This window comes from Globicephala melas, chromosome 12 (genome assembly GCF_963455315.2).
Source record: "Globicephala melas chromosome 12, mGloMel1.2, whole genome shotgun sequence".
NCBI classification, from domain to species: Eukaryota; Metazoa; Chordata; class Mammalia; order Artiodactyla; family Delphinidae; genus Globicephala; species Globicephala melas.
Genome location: NC_083325.1, coordinates 67,622,293 through 67,639,125, shown reverse-complemented (window position 1 = coordinate 67,639,125; position 16,833 = coordinate 67,622,293). Strand labels below are relative to the sequence as shown.

General features: G+C 38.9%; 1 protein-coding gene across 4 annotated transcripts in view; it reads left to right on the top strand.

Moving 5' to 3' along the window:
• Positions 1–1,020: 1,020 nt before the first annotated feature.
• Positions 1,021–16,833, top strand: part of CLIP4 (CAP-Gly domain containing linker protein family member 4) — a 64,973-nt gene continuing 49,160 nt past the window's right edge. Inside the window, exons 1-6 of one of the 4 annotated variants that reach the window (XM_070046812.1) lie at positions 1,021–1,211; positions 1,454–1,684; positions 5,784–5,931; positions 13,704–13,843; positions 14,610–14,703; positions 15,785–15,946. In XM_070046812.1, coding sequence (XP_069902913.1) covers positions 5,799–5,931; positions 13,704–13,843; positions 14,610–14,703; positions 15,785–15,946 — 529 coding nt within the window. In that variant the 5' untranslated portion in view covers positions 1,021–1,211; positions 1,454–1,684; positions 5,784–5,798. Of the gene's footprint in view, positions 1,216–1,453; positions 1,685–5,783; positions 5,932–13,703; positions 13,844–14,609; positions 14,704–15,784; positions 15,947–16,833 lie in introns of all 4 variants that reach the window. The other 3 variants (XM_030858034.2, XM_030858038.2, XM_030858035.2) reach the window with 3 other exon arrangements.

The window sequence follows — 16,833 nt, the reverse complement described above, 5'->3', positions numbered from 1 at the left end:
TTATTCTAACAGGAAAAGATGCTCTTGAGTGCCCGAGCACTTACCTCTGCTCTTGAAGAGTCGTGGTTGACATTAATTTGTCCAACATTTGCTCTTGCCAGGCACTGCATTTGGTGAACGTGGAAGTACAGTGTAGTCAGTTGGTATATCAGAGCCAGAATAAAAAGGCCTCAGAGAAAGTTGTTACAGGGGAACACTACTGGCTCCCTGTTACAAACTTCAGTCATGGGGAAACGATGGACTCATTAAGTCCCTTCATTAAGTGTCAAGTAACACCTTTCCTTCCACAGACCAGGATGTCAGCATTCATCACCACTTTCTGATTCTTGGGGGATGGAGAAGGGGGGAAGGAGAGAAGGGGGTGAGAAGGGAGCAAAGCATCAGGGGAAATAAACTTCTGGGACGACTACTCATGCATCCTCTTCTGCCTCTACACTGACACCCTTGGGTGTAATCATTCAACTTGGCTATAGCCTTGACTAGGCTTTTTACAGCAAGACCTGCAAACAGGTAATTGACTGATGGCCCTATTCTGGGCCATGCATGGGGCTAGATACTGGGGAGCCTAAAAAGGGTGAGACGTGGTGCCTGCCCCTAAGAAGGTGTTGGAGTGCTTCCAGCCCAGGGATGTGAGACTGGGAGGCCAGTCAGACTGGTCTAGCTAAGGGCTTTGACGGAGGAGCGTCTGTTCAGCGTGCCATGGGCTGTTTCCCCAAGCATGGCCTAAGGCCAGGCGGGGTTCCGCCGAGAGCCTGCCTCGGCTGCGGTGGAAATACCACAGTGGCGCCCGATCCTCGCAGGGTTGACGCCCGAAGCCCACCAGACCTTTCTAACCTCGAGCCTCAACCGTCGCTCTGCGGAGGGGCTCCGGGGTCGAAGGCAGGAGGCGGCGAGCTCAGGCGCGCGCTCCCCGCCTGTCTCCCCTCCCCGGCGCGTGCGCGGGCCTGGGCCGAAGCCTGCGCGCCGCCGGGACGCCTGCACTGCGCGCGCGCGCGCCGACCCCGCGTGGGGCCAGGCTTCGGCGCGCGCGGCGCGGAGGCGGCAGGCGGGAGGGGCCGGGCGAGGTCGCGGAGCTACGCTGCGCAGCGTGGCGCGGCGGGAGGTCTCGCGGCCGGCTACCGGATAGCGGTGCTGGGAGGAGAAGCGCGCCTCTTAGCCTTCTCTCCGCGCCCCTGCGTTCCCCGTCGGCCGCCCGGAGAGGACAGGAGGAGGCAGGTGGGGCGGGAGGGCGCGGGGGCTCCGTGCCGGGCGGGCGGGGGTGCGGGGGCTCGAGGGCCGGTTGACGGTTCGGGGAGGGCAGCGCGGAGGCGCTGGGAGCCCCGCGGTCGCCTGCAGTGGGCGCCGGAGTCTCCGGCTTCTGGAGGCCTCCCTGGGGCGAGGGCGGGGTTGGAACGGCCCACAGGCGGGGAGCCGGGTTTCTGGTTTCTGTTCCTCACCGCCGGTTTAACTTCAGGATGAGATGCTGCCAGGTGTGTGGGACGGGCTGGACCCCACGGCGGAACTGAGTTCCGGCCCCCGCTCCGCAGCTCCAGCTTTGACCGCCCCGACGCCCTTGGGAGAGCGTCTCGCGCGCAGCGATGGGCAGCGTGCTGTACCCAGCCCTTCGTGGTTTTCCTGAAAGGGGCCTCTTCACATCTCTCATTACTCCCCTTGCTTATTAAGCTGTTTGAGAAACCTTTTGCCGGTGAGAATTCAAAGCTAAGACAAATGACTCTGCTTCCAGTCGTTTGCTACCCCGAGATTCCTTAATTCTAAATCATGGGAAGGGAAGTTAGGGAAAACACTTGCGCTGAGACTGCTAAACAGAGACTCCTCATCCTTGTGGGTTAAATTGGTGGGTTTATAATGTCAGCTTTCTTTTGAATTAGATGTCAGGTTGTTCATTAATCTAGAGACTATGTAGGCAATTTGAATTTAAACTCTGAGGCAATGTTTTGATATGTATCAGAGGAGGATATTCTCATGGGATGATAACTTGCTGTATGTTCCCAGCTAGACTGTGCTTCACATTGTAGCAACGTCATAGTATAAATTGGTGCCCTTTAAATATTTCGATGAAGAAACACCCTCCTTTGAAACATCCGCCAAATACTTTAATTGTACTTCACTTTCACATTGACATTTGTCATTTATATTATCTTCTGCACGAATTAAAGTCATCTAAATGGCAGAAGATCACGTGGTGCGGGACATGAAGCAACTGTGCAGAGAAAGAAGATAATTGAAATTGGCAGAAGTCTAGCTTTCTGCATTTTTATGAGGCAAAGCCATCCTGGTTTCCATCCTATTTTGCTAATTTAAATATGCATTTTGAAATACTCTCGTTTGATATGGACTACCTGGGCTGTAAGATTGAATCTTGAAATAGAATGAATTTGTTTATTTGTTTTATAGAAGATTTGGCACATGGTATAGTATTTTGCAGGATTTATTTCGGACGTTTCAGATTTACCAGAAACAGCCCCTATCAGCAAGGCTTTTAGAAAAATATTTATATGATGTCTTTTATGGCTTATAACAACTCCAATTTTGAAACATACTAGTGATCTTCATGTTACAGAATCAACTTAACACTTTATCCCAGTGTAAATCTGCGAACATCTGGTTACTTTTAGGCTTACTGTTCTCTTGTTAATTATGTATAATTAAGTATGCCACCATAGGCTTGCTTAGGTTTTTAGCCTTTGTTCCTTGTTGTTTCAGGCGTTTGTATATTGTTTTCTTGTCTAGAGTTTGATTCAGTAGAACTTCCTGAGATGAGGGGAGTGTTCTTTCTTCAGTGTTCAGTATGGTAGCCACTAGACACATGTGGCTTTTGAGCATTTATGTTTTTAGCACTTATGTTAATGTTAGCGCATTGACCAGGTATCTCTGAAAAAAATACAAAATATTAGAGCCATGTTACAAGTTGCATTTACTCAGAGCTGATTCGGGGTGATGAGATTCATATGTAAATCAAACTTTGGGGAAGTTGATCCTTGTTATTGCATCTGTTATGTACACAGTTAATTGGGGCCAACTTTTAATCTTGGATATCTTTACATAATCCATTCTCACCAAGTAACCATAGTAGGATTTGAAATGAAAGTATATACTCAATCCAGCTAGGCACATCTCTAGGTTTAACCAAGATTCCCAGATCCTTAGACCCAGAAATCGCTTTTAGGAAAGGATTCTAAACTAAAACTCTACAGAAGTTTGTGGAGGTGTATAGCTTTCTTAAGTGGGACAAAAGGTAGAATGTTGGGCTTTTCGTGTGAAAGAAAGGGAATGGGACCAGGGGAAAATGCAGTGCAGACACAAAACATGAAGAATATTCACTGCATTGTTCAGGTAATATAGTAGCTTCTATGGGTTTGAAATATCTAATATGTAAAGTGAAGTTGATTACATCTTGTTGAATGAATCATCTTTCCACGTCAAATCTAGGATTTGAATATTTATTAAATGTGTATAAAACACTAATCTAGCTCCTGGGGCAAGTGATAGTCGTGTAAGATACAGTTCCTGTCTTTAAGGATCTCAAGTCTACAAAAAAATGAAAGGTACACTCTGAAGATCACTTTAAAAAATAGTTTTGAATGGGAAACCCCACTCTTTGAAAGGGAGGTTTTGAAAGGTGGCTTCCTCTTAACCAGCTCAGAAAGAAAACCACTTAGTCATTTTGCTGGAGCATTAAAAACATGGCTGAGTCCCAAAGTGTGATTGTAGTCAGATTAACCTTCCTAAGACAGCTTGAATCAGGACAGTCTCCTTTTAAAAAATCAACCGTTTCCAGTGCTCATGGAATTAAGTGGTTTGGTGTTTGATCAGGTATAGAAAGCACTACTGAGGAGAGTCCTAAAAAACCACAACAGCCTTTCCTCTTACTAGATGTGCCTGAGTTCCAGCCTGCTATTCCTTTGATGGGCTCCCCTTTTAAATTTATGCCCCTATTTCTGCCTACTCATCTTTCAGGACTCATCTCAGTGATGCTTTTTTCACTGCACCATTTCTGATTCTCAGGAACTCCCATAACAAATGTTCCTTGTACTTAGGTTATGGAACATATTTCACTCAGTTTTATCGTCTATAGTTATTAGTACTATTTTATTCACCCTAGTAGACTGTAAGCTACCTAACAAGCATGGACCATCTGTTACTCATTTTTGTATTCTCTGAAACATCTAGAATAGTGTAGTGCCTTGTACATATTAATATTTATTAAATTTTAATTCTGGTCCTTGACTTTAAAGGATGCTTCATACCTGGCATAGACTATTTTGCTCAAATTTACTGCCAGGTAGGTAATTTGTAGAAGCCAACAAGTAGAAATCCTGACTGACTTTGAATACTGAGAAGCTATAGTATTGAAGGAGGGCTGTCTTTGTGGTAGGCGCTACTTTTTGAAATTGTTAGTATTTGAGGAAGTTCACCATGCTGTATGGCAACAACTTTTCCTATTTATGTGGCCAGGGTAATGTCAAAATGATTCAAAGTATTGGGTGGCGAGTAATTTTAGCATCCAAGAAACCTTGAATACCTTTAACATAGTAACACTGTATTAAGTTATTTGATATATAATATCCATGTCCATGTAAACATGTACCTCATGAGAAAAAAGAAATTGCCTTACTCTTTACCAGTTTCTGCTGGTATTCAGAAAACATATGAATCTAATTGGAAACAAACCTCTTAGCTCAGAAAGGTGACTGTTTCTTTGGAGCAGGGTGGTGATGGTAGGTAAGCATGATAGGTAAAGGTGATAGACATAGAGTTGGTTTACCAAGTATAATAGAGCACACATTGAATAATATCTAGCATGGCATTATCTGCTAGAGTAAGCTATCTGTTAACCATCTTTACTTATTCTATTCTTTCTACTGAAATAATCTAAAATCACCTTTATTTAGTTTTGTAATATAGTTTTCTGCTTATAATTTGAACAGATATAGAGATTCGTAATATTTCAGACTGCAAAGATTTGGTGCAAAAGAAACTGAAAGGTTTTTAAGCTTCAGAGTTCAGTTTTACTAACATTTTCTCTGCATTCTGTGTCATCTCTGATATGTGTGCTGGGGTGCAGCAGCTGTCTAATTTAGACATATTTATTCTGAGTGCTCATGTTTCCTGGAAAAGAGAGGTAGTATAAGTGATGTGGTTTAAAAGGCATGGCCTTCCATCTTCTGCTGGGACGAACTAGACAGATCCTCTGCATTGTTAAGTGAAACCATGTCGGTAAGCTCCTAGATTTAAATTTGTACAAGTGATATGGTCAATTTTCAGTAAAGGTTTCTGGGATGTTGGAAAATAATGAGCACATTTTAAACTAGATTTTTTTCATATGATGAGCACGTGGCATGAGCTACTGGATGACAGATGATAGAACCTGTGTCAGATCCTATGAGAAGTTAGAGATGCACCTACAAGGGATAACATCTCGTTTGTTACTGCGAGTAAAGAGAACATCACCCATTTAGGGTAGCTCAGTGTTTAAAAAATGTTTTCACCTATTATTAGGAAATATATAGTAGTAGTTTTTTATTACTCCCGATCTTTGCCTAAAAAGATTACATATGCTGTTGACCCTGAGAGACAGTGTTAAGCAATGTATATTCTTTAACAACAGTTCGGTAAAAGGAAATATTTTTCCCTTTTTCTCTAAAATAGATTTTTGAAGGTTGAAGTTAAAAATGTCAATAGATTAGATATTTTTTAAAAATAGGCTTTTTGTGACTGAAGGCAGTTATTCTAAGTTACATACAAATATAATAGATATGCTTTTCCCCCCCCTTTCATTAAAGGTGGCTTTCTAGAAGATGACCATAGAGGACCTTCCGGATTTTCCATTAGAAGGAAGTTCGTTGATTGGAAGATACCCATTTTTATTTCAAGGTTCTGATACACCAGTTATCTTTTCCATTTCTGCAGCACCAATGCCTTCAGACTGTGGTACGTTAAGTTGCTGTGTTTATTTTCTGTGAACTGGTGACTTGACTTCTGTCTTACACCCTTTTATTATTTTATTTTATTTTGTGGTACGCGGGCCTCTCACTGTTGTGGCCTCTCCCGTTGCGGAGCACAGGCTCCGGACGCGCAGGCTCAGCGGCCATGGCTCACGGGCCCAGCCGCTCCGTGGCATGTGGGATCTTCCCAGACCGGGGCACGAACCCGTGTCCCCTGCATCGGCAGGCGGACTCTCAACCACTGCGCCACCAGGGAAGCCCTGTCTTACACCCTTATTGTACTCCTGATTTTTCCTGAAACCATTTGTTGTGGTTTTCATAAAATTGCTAAATTTTCCTTTTTCAAAAATAACAATTGCTTATTGCTTTTTCTGCCTCTTAAGCTAAACGCTTTATTTCTGCTGTCATCATTTTTATTATGTAAAAACGTTCATTTTAAGCACCATGGTGGATTCAGAGGATTTTATTTTTAGAATACAGTGGTGCTTAGACATCTAGCATTCTTCTGCTATTGATGTATTTATTTTGGTTAAATATATTGACTTGCTTAAAAAGCCATGTACTGAAAAAGAAAAAAAAGACATAAAAGCACAGTGCACTAGCCATCTTTAAGGGCCCTGTTGTCTCTGCAATACTGGGATTCCAATTAACAAACCAAATAATCACTGCTGAAATGATCCAAACTTGGGTGACAATGTAACAACAAGTGATGTGTTTTAATACACAAGCAAGCCTAATTTGGATCCTGTTTCAGTTGTCTCCCATTGTAATTATCAGTGTATACACAAAGTATAGTAAAACAAAACAATAAAAGCCCTGTACTTAGAGAGGGTGAGACCTTTCCCTGGAACATGGCGTGAGATTGATTCATATTTAAATTGGTTCATTTAAATGTTCTTTGTAAAATGTAAATTTAGGAGTATTCTAGTTTTTTATCTATTTAGACTTATTTCCCCAGGACCCTATTTTATCAGGTAGTTGATAAAGGAATAAAAGAAAACCAGGAGGTAAGCTTGATGGATGTGTTACATTTCTAATTTAGTTAGAGTTTTTCAAGTAAAATATTGGGCCACCATTTCAAATTGTCTTTGGAGGTAGAGATAATGCAATTTTTAAATATTAGTGAATATAAAATGATTGGATTGTGAATTTGTCTTTTTAGTCATATCCATTCTAATAACTACTCATCTCCAGGTATGCTATTTTATGTGTTCATATTCTATAGCAGCTTGCCTTGCAGTCATCAAAGGTGTTACATAAAACCTGTGCCTACTAGATCTTGGGAGTTATTTGCAGTGTTTACAAAAATTGACTGGATATTGATTTTCAGATACAACAAAATCAGTTATGCGGGAAAAACCTTGAAAAGCACTTTGTACCTTGCTAATGGCACTTCCCTCATTCTGTCTTGAGTCATAACTGTCTTATTTCCTTTCCCAGACTATAGCTCTTTGGATGGAGTAGAATCATGTTTTGTTTTTGTTTATCTCATTGGGCTAATGTAGTCATTTGTTGATGTTAGTTGTTCAGTGTTTGTTGAATAAATACATTGGATGAAAGGTGATAATGGATATTGTTCCCTTTGTATAAGTGAAATTAAAAATTGCCTGTATTCTTAGAACGATAGATTCTTAGAATCTGAATGGACCTATAGTTCAGCTTTCCCGACTCATTTCCCAGTATAGAAATTATGTTTTCAGGTTCTCTGATAGATAACCATTCAGCTGCTTGGATATTGTCAATAGTGGGAAACTAATGAAATAGTCCATTTCATTGTTAAAGTTTTAGTTGTGAGAAAATTGTTTTTGTATATGGACTCAAAGTATGTCTCCTTGAGACTTTGGCTAACTGGTTTGGTATGTAGAACAAACACTTCTTTATATGATGGCCTTCAAATATTTGAAGATAATTTGGACATTTTAAATTAAGTCTGTACTTCTTTAGACTACACATATCTGGTTCCTTCACCAGTCTCTCATTGTCAGGATTTCTAGACCTTTTTCACTCTAGTTGTTTTCTTCTTAGTATGCTGTAGTCAGGCAGTGTCTCCTCAAAATGTGGCATCCAGGGTTGTATTTATTGAGTAAGTATTTGTTGAGGGCCTGTTATATGCTAGGTACTGTCCTAGATGCTGGGGATAGCACGGTGACCAAGACGGACATTCTAGGAGGGAAAACAGACAATAAACAAACAAATGAAGAAACCAATCATAAATATTATAGATTATGATGAATTCTGTGGAGAAAAGCAACAGGGTGCTGCGGCAGAGGATAAGGGAGCAGAGAGGCTGTTTTAGATGGGCTGGTCATCTGGAGAATCAGAAGCAGCTGGTTGAGAGAAGAGCCTGGAGAGAAGTGTTCCAGGCAGAAGGATAGGAAATCAAAGGCACAGAGTCGGGGAAAAAACTTTGGTGTGTCCTAAGAAATAGTGGAAGGCCTTTGAGGCTGAGAAGCAAAGTGGTTGAAGGGCAGAATGGCAGGAGATGAAGTTGGAGAGGAAAAGGCAGGGGCCAGACCAGGCAGGATCATTTAGGTCTTGGTAGGGAATTTGTATTTTATCCTAAATGTAATGGGAGCCATTGAATGTGAGACTGAGACTGAGATTAAAATCAAGAAACAAAGAAAAAGAAACCAACCCACACAAACCAGAGCTTAGACATTCAGCTCAGTGTTGACCCTCAAGGTGGTTACCCTGCAAGACTACAAAGATTTTTGGACTCAATTTTGCTTTGAATGCCTTCAGAGTCAGTTTACATGTATTAAAAGTCCCCAAGTGTATTGTTATTATTTTTACATAAACAGTGAAGTTATCTCTTAAAGAGATTTAAGCAATAATAATAACAAAAAAATCTTATTTACCCACATAGTTACCATTTCTAGTGTTATTCATTCCTTTGTGCAGACCAGATTTTCATCTGATGCCACATTCCTTCTGCCTGAAGGGCTTCCTTTAATGTTTCTTGCAGTGCATATCTGCTGGTGAGGAATCCTTTCAGCTTTTATATGTCTGAAAACATCTTTATGTCATCGTCTCTTTTGAAAAATATATTTGTTAGGTATAGAATTCTAGGTTGATAGTTTTTTCTTTCAGTGCTTAAAGATGTTGCTTCACTGTGTTCCCACTTGTCTTGATGGGAAATCTGCTGTCATTTTTGTTTCTCTGTATGTAATGATCTTTTTTTCCTGACTGCTTTTAAGATTTTCTGTTTATCATAGGTTTTGAGTAATTTTACTGTGATGTGCCCTGGTGTAATTTTCTTTATGTTCTTATGCTTGGGGACTGTTAAGCTTCTTGGGTCTGTAGGTTTCAATTTTCATCAAGTTTGGATAATCGTTATTTCTTCAAATACTTTTTCTGCCCCTCCTCCTTTTCAGACACTCCAGTTACACAAATATTAGACCACTTGAAGTTTTCCCACAGCTCACTGATGCCTTTTTTTCATATTTCAAGAACTCTTTTTCTCTTTGTATTTCATTTTGGGTAGTTTCTATTGCTCTGTCTTCAGGTTCATTAATCATTTCTTCTGCAGTGTCTAATCAGCTGATGATCTCATCCAGTGTAGTTTTCATCTCAGATGTAGTTTTCATCACTAAAGTTTGATTTGGGTCTGTTTAACCTTTTGAACATTTGGAATACAGTTATAATGGCTGTTTTAATGTCCTTTTCTGTTAATTATAATATTTGTGTCAACTCTAGATCTGTTTTGATCGACTATTCCCCTGATTATGGGTCACGTTTTTCCCTTTGCAGGCCTGGTAGTCTTTGATTGGATGCCAGACATTGTGAATTTTACCTGCTGGGTGCTGGATATTTTTCTGTTTCTGTAAATATTCCTGAGCTTTGTTCTGGGATGCAGTTAAATTACTTGGAAAGTGTTTGACCTTTTCAGATCTTGCCTTTATGATTTGTTAGGTGGTTCTGGAGCAGTGCTAATCTGGGGCTAATTACTCCTCACTACTGAGTACTCTACCCAAAGCCTGATGAATTTTTTTCTCACTCTTTTTAGCGGGAACAAGCACAGTTCTAGGCTCTGTATGATCACTGGGCACTAATCCCTCTAATTCTTTTGGATGGTTCTTTCGCTTACCTCAGGTTTTTCCTCACAAGCATATATTAAATACTCAAGGGGGACTCCCTTCAGATCTTTGGGGTTCTCTTGCTTTGCATCTCTCTCCTGTCTGATACACTGCCCTGTGAACTCTAGCTGCCTTATTTCCTTGAGCTCTCAGCTTTGTCTCCGCAACTCAAGGAGTCTGCTGGGCTTTTTCTTGGTTTCCCTCTCTCTCTGCTGAAATCTGGAAAGTCTCAGGGCAGAGACATGGGGGCAGTTGTGAGACTCCCTTGTTTGTATCCTGTCTCTTAGGGATTGTGTCTTTCATTAACTGATGTCCAGTGTCTTGGAAACCTCATTTCATCTCTTTCCTTTGTTGTTGTTGTTTTTTGGTTGTTTCAGAAATAAGAACACATATGGTCCCTGTTATTCCATCTTGACTTGGTGGGGTATCCTTCCCATCTACCCTTCACCTCCTTTCTTTTGATTAAAACTTTTTTTTTTTTTTCTGTGTGGAAGCTTAAAATTTGGGTGTAGTTAGATTTGTTAATATGTAGTATAGCTTAGAGTTTAAGATTATAGGTGAGTTTGGATTATAGGTCAATCCTGACTCAACAGGATTGAGGATCCTGACTCAACAGGTTCACACACTTCACAGTTGTGTGATCTTGGGCAAATGGCTTACTTTCTGTATTCCTTTGTTTTTTCTTTGATAAAATGAGAACAATAATAGTACCTACATCAAAAAAAAAAAAAGTACCTACCTCATATGGCTGTCATGAAGATTAAATTAGGTAATATATGTAAAGTGCATAGAACAGTTCCTGGCACCTATTAGACACTTTATAACATATTATCATTAGTATTTAAATGAGCTGTCTGCTGTTTGTCATTATCTCAGTATATAATTACAGAAGCATTATTATATGCTTTAGTATTTATTAGGCTAGTGTCCCCTACCCCCTACTCTGATCATTATTGTTCTTAGTTAAAATGTTCTTGCTCATTTCTCTTACATTTACTGTCTAGATATTTGCTTCTCATCACGTAGTACTTAGTCTAGTGGCATTGGCATCACTGGGAGCTTGTTAGAATGCAGTCCCTGCCCCCACCTGAGACTTACTGGATTGGAATCTACATCGTAACAAGATCCCTAGGTGATTCCTATCTACGTTAATGTTTGAGAAGCTCTGGCACAGATGAGCAGTAGAATAATTTTGTCTGTCTCCTCCCACAAATAAATCTTGGTGAAATATTGATTGATTAAAATTGAAATTATTTAAAATAATTGTTGTTGGGAAAATTGACAGCCTTAAATATTTTATCTTCCAGTCCAGGAACATGATGTATCTCTCCATTTAAGTCACCCACCACTTCAGTTTTCTTTAAATAAGCCTTACACATTTATTGGCACTTTTATTGTTATTATGTTCTTTTTCCATTGTGTTTCATTTTTTAAAAATGGGAAGTCATTTAAAAATGCAGAAAATATAGTGATAGCAAACATGTGTCACACATATCCACCATCAGAAAGGATAATTATTAGCATAGTATCTTATTTCCTTTAGCTCCTGTTTTTCAATTATAAGAATTAAAACCTTAAAGTTGAAATTCCCTCCATTTTCCTTTCTGGTTCCGTTTTCCTTGCTCCCCAGAGGCAACCACCATCTTATGTTTAGTGTGAAGATTGCAGACCATTTAATTATACATTTACTACATATATGAGCATCCATAAACAGTATATAGGATTGTTTTGTGTGTTTGTAATTTTATGGAAATGATAGATGTTGTATATTATTCTTCAACTTATTTTATTGATCAGTATGTTTTTTTGAGACCTATCCTTATCAATTCATAATGTAGATATCGAATTCATTTATTTAGTTGTAAGAAAGCATCGAATCCATCCTATGGATATACCACTTTCTATACATCCTCTATGGAGAGATGTTTCAGTTTCCCAGTTATTTTGCTATTATAACCAGTGCTAGAATAAGCATTCCTGTACATGTCTCCTGTAGACACATGCAGAAGAGTCTGTTTAGGTATATATTTAGGAATTTCTCTACTAGAAATGCCCAATGCCTAGAAATGTCACTGATCCATAAATATTTATTGAATGGCTGAATCAATTAGACCAAAAAAAAATTCCAGTAAACTGCTATTTATAGGAAACACACGCAAATCTTTGAGAAATTGGTATCTGTGTTGCATACTGATTCTCTTCTGACTCTTCTGTTTGTAGAGGACCATTTTGTTCTCTGAGATTTTGAATAGTACATGCTCTTAGTTTTAGTCTTTCTGATTCTCTTCTGATGGACTGCTCTACTTTTTTTTTTTTGCGGTACGAGGGCCTCTCACTTTTGTGGCCTCTCCCGTTGCGCAGCACAGGCTCCGGATGTGCAGGCTCAGCGGCCATGGCTCACGGGCCTAGCCGCTCCGCGGCATGTGGGATCTTCCCGGACTGGGGCACGAACCCGCGTCCCCTGCATCAGCAGGTGGACTCTCAACCACTGCACCACCAGGGAAGCCCGGACTGCTCTACTTTTATACACGTCCTTGGTTTTGTGCTTCTCCTTTCATCGTTCAGTTACCCTGATTCTAAAAGTAAGAGCTGTGTGTACATAGTATAATTTTGGAAAATCAATAAAGACACAAAGAAGAAAATAAAAAAGCCACACAAATCCTGCTACTCACATATGCTGTTAAAATCTGAGCTCAATAGTGAATTCTCTTGGGGAGACAGCATAATAGAGGAAAGAAGATAGACTTTGGAGGCAGACCTGATTTTCTACCCCAAATCTGCCACTTACTAGCTGTGTGAGTTTGAGCAGGTGTTATTTAGTCTGAGCTTTGGTTTCCTTATCTGCAAAATGAGAATAATAATACCTGTCAGGTAAGGTGTCTGGGAAGATTTGTAAGGTGTTTGGTAAATTGTAAGCACTCAGCAAATACTGCTTCTCTAATGCTTCTCTTCTTTAGATGCTTCTGGTTTTTTAGATTCCCTACCTTCTTATAGATTGTTCAAGATAGTAGAATCTGATTTTCTTCTATTCTCTTTTATTCTCTAGCCATAGGATGATCTGTTCTCTCTGAATCTTAAGGAAGTTTTAAAAGATTTAAAAATCATGTTCAATTGTGTCTAGTATTCCATGTCTTTACTGATACATACTCCAAAATAACCCAATCACTCTGTCCCAAGGCTTCAAAGTAATGCCTGTTTATTATAGAAAATAAGGAAAACAGAGAAGTAAAAAGAATACTTAAAATTACACATTGTTCTAGTACACTGTTGAGATTTTGGCATATTTCTTTCTATTATGTATGTTTTAATCATGGATGTGGATCTACTGTTCATGACATGTTTATGTTTTGAGAGGTGAAAATACCTATAAAATTTGACAGATTTTCTGTGCTTTAGAAGTTCTTGGAAACTTCGGCGTTTAAGATCAGTACGCTCAGATTTTTGTTTCATTTGTGATAAGATGTAGTGTGATGAATGTGACTGCATTCTCATAGCAGTTCAGAAATGCCTCATAATTTTTGGTGGTCCTGACTTTGGTTTTGAGAATTGCTTAAGGTAAATCTACTTTTTCTGCACCTAAAAATATTTTGTGTCATTTGAGTCCTGGTCTTGTTTATTATTTTCAATGTATTTATTTTGAAATTTTAACAAATTTAACTTACACCTTTTAAATTTCAAACAGAGTTTTCTTTCTTTGATCCTAATGATACATCATGCCAGGAAATTCTCTTCGATCCCAAAACTTCTGTATCAGAATTATTTGCCATTTTAAGACAGTGGGTTCCTCAGGTCCAGCAAAATATTGACGTTATTGGAAATGAGGTAAGGAGTTCTAACGTTGTTAAGTCTTGTATTGTTAGGATTGTTAATTGTATAGATTTTTTTCCCCCATCTGAATGGAAAGGTGGTGATAAAGGGGAAACCTTTTAAAGATGCTGATGCTTGTTCTTCATAGGTTTTCATGGAGCAGTGAGTTAGTACGTTCTTTCCATTATTCCCTCATGCTCCTCACTCCCTTGCATATGGAGTTCTGACATCTGACTCTTGGTGGGAGCAGAGGGAGCCTTTTTTCTTTGTACAAGTTGATTTTGTAAATTTAAAAATATACTTTCATGAGGTGATTTGATTACTGTCACATTTACCTATACTTTGGGGTGGCTTGGTAAAGATCTAGGCTTAAATATAATTTTAAAAAATATTTGATTTTTTGAAAGAGGGATAAAAGAATAGTGCTGGGTTCCTTGACCAGCATACTGTCTCGTTGTAAGAAGAGGGAGCTTATACTTTTTTAAAATACCATTACTCCCATTAGAAAGGAAATTTGCTTGTCCTTTGAGAAGTTAAGGAATATATTGGGGTGCCAAATTACTTTGGAATACTCTTTAAGAATTTCCTTCCGTCTGGTGACAAGTTCAGTTTTCATTTTTGTTGTAGGGTACAGACTTAAAATTTATCCTTAAGAGAAGCCAGTTCTGTCTACTCATTTTACTGAGAACTAATTTAATAAGATAGACTAACTTGGTTTCCCAGCATTGGTTTGAAATCAGTAGACGTTATGTTGTAATAATATCTTCCTTGGTTTCCGCAGATTCTTAAGAGAGGTTGCAACGTGAATGACAGAGATGGATTGACAGATATGACTCTTTTACATTATACTTGCAAATCTGGAGCTCATGGTATTGGTAAGTGTGTGGTGAATCTGTTAATGGCTTAAGACATCTGTATTTGTACTTGTATAACTGTGTTTGTGCCAACCAGAGTCCCTGGGAGGGCACCTGGCTGATGATAATAATATTCCCTGAATAGGCGAGGATTCAGTTAGGTCTTCCACACACCTTGTTGCCTTTCCTCCCTTTTCTCAAGGGAGTCTTTATAATCTCCTGGTACCTCCCAACTTTTCTGGAACAGGCTTCATACCAGCCTGTTTGCTAGGTGAGAGTAACTGGTAACACCTGGAGTTTATGGCAAGGTTTGACAATCCATGCTCTGTCTTCCAGGCAGTCCCAATCCTACAGACCTGGTCTTTAGGTCTGTCTAAGGTCTGTTCCTACATACATAACATATGTGCATAGTTTCCAAAATTGATATTCGCCTGTTCTTTACTATTTTTTACACCTGCCTCTTACTTAATTATATACTGTGAACATCTCTCCCTGTTTCAATAGTCTGATACAGTGCTTCTTAAACTTGATAGTGAAGGACTTTTTTTTTTTTTTCTCTAATCCATCATGGAGTGATACTTTTGTAAAATAAAATAAAAATGAGTTTGTAATAGAAAAATGAGATAAAGACAAAATACAAGCCCAAGTATTTTTCAAAAGCCTAAAATTATATTTCAGTTAATTTATTCAGAAGAAATGATTACATAGGGAAAAAGAAAAGAGTTATAAAAAGTATGAATTACAGTTTGGGACCGTCAGTGGTCCACAGAGTGCACTCTGTGTAGCCCTGGTTTTAATGGCTCTGTAGTGTTGCATTATATGGATGTCTCATAATTTATTTAACCAGTGTCTTATTATTGTACTTTTAGGTTGTTTCAAAATTTTATTCATAATAAAAAGTGCTGTGATGAACATCTTTACAGCCAAGTGTTTTATCTGCCCTTGGGTTTGATTATTTTCCTGGAATAAATTCCTTGTTACATTTTTTGAGTTGTAAGTGTATATTCAGTACGCTGTTTGCATTGGCTTTTTAGATGAGGTAGTAGATGGCCATCCACTGGAATTTGTACTGAAGAAAAATAATTTAGAAAACCTTCTCTAGGTGATGTTGATACAGCTGTAAAGTTTGCAACTCAACTTATCGATCTGGGAGCAGATGTTAGTTTGCGGAGTCGCTGGACAAATATGAATGCTTTGCATTATGCTGCTTATTTTGATGTCCCTGAACTTATAAGAGTGATTTTGAAGACATCTAAACCAAAAGGCAAGTACTGTAAGATCTCCATTAGATGTTATTAATTGAATACTTTATTAGTGGCATAAAAATTATAATTCAAAGATACTTTTACTTCTAATCCATCTTGTTCCATGTGACCTCCAATCCCATTTTATTTTTCAGAAACAGTTTAACTTTTCTTTATTGAAGATTAGTTACTATCCTTTCACAGAAGACTTAGTATAAAGAGAAACAAAATAAAGTGTTCTCTGGCCTTTTATATCTCTTCAAGTCCCCCAGTATAACATGGATTTTATAAAGTGTAATTGAATCTATGTATACTTCTTTTGTCTTACTTGTAGCCAGAAATAGAGCAATAAAACCTTCAGAGCTAAACATTGAAATCATGAAGAATATTTATTTTAGGTGGCATTCAGTTCTGAAATTCTGTGATTCCATTAAGGGATAGATTTTCATTTTTTTTTCTTCCTGTCTTAATGATGCTATCCTAAAATTGAACATCATAATATCTAAATCACAGTCCTGTATTTAGACATTCTCTCTGGGTCCTCTCAGGGGGTCAGTTTTCTTTTGAGAAAAAAATGAGGGCAAGTGCAGTAGTATTACTTTAAGTTAAAAGTTGTATGCAGTGTTTTCTCCATTTGTAGAAGACTTGTTTTAGAGATGGCATAGATAAATTTCCCAGAATGTCTGTTTCTAACCTCTGCTTTGTATAATTGTCCATCTCCTCTTTACCTTTTTACTTTTTCACTTTTTGAATGATGTTAGGAAGAAAGCCTCTCTTGATAGTACAGTGTCTTTAATAGCTCAGGAGAGTGTCCTGAGCATGTCTTAGTTTGTTTACAATAGTAGGTAGGGTGTGGGATGGTGGAGCTGTAGTTAGATTAAGGTCGGATTGGCAGAACCAGAGGTAT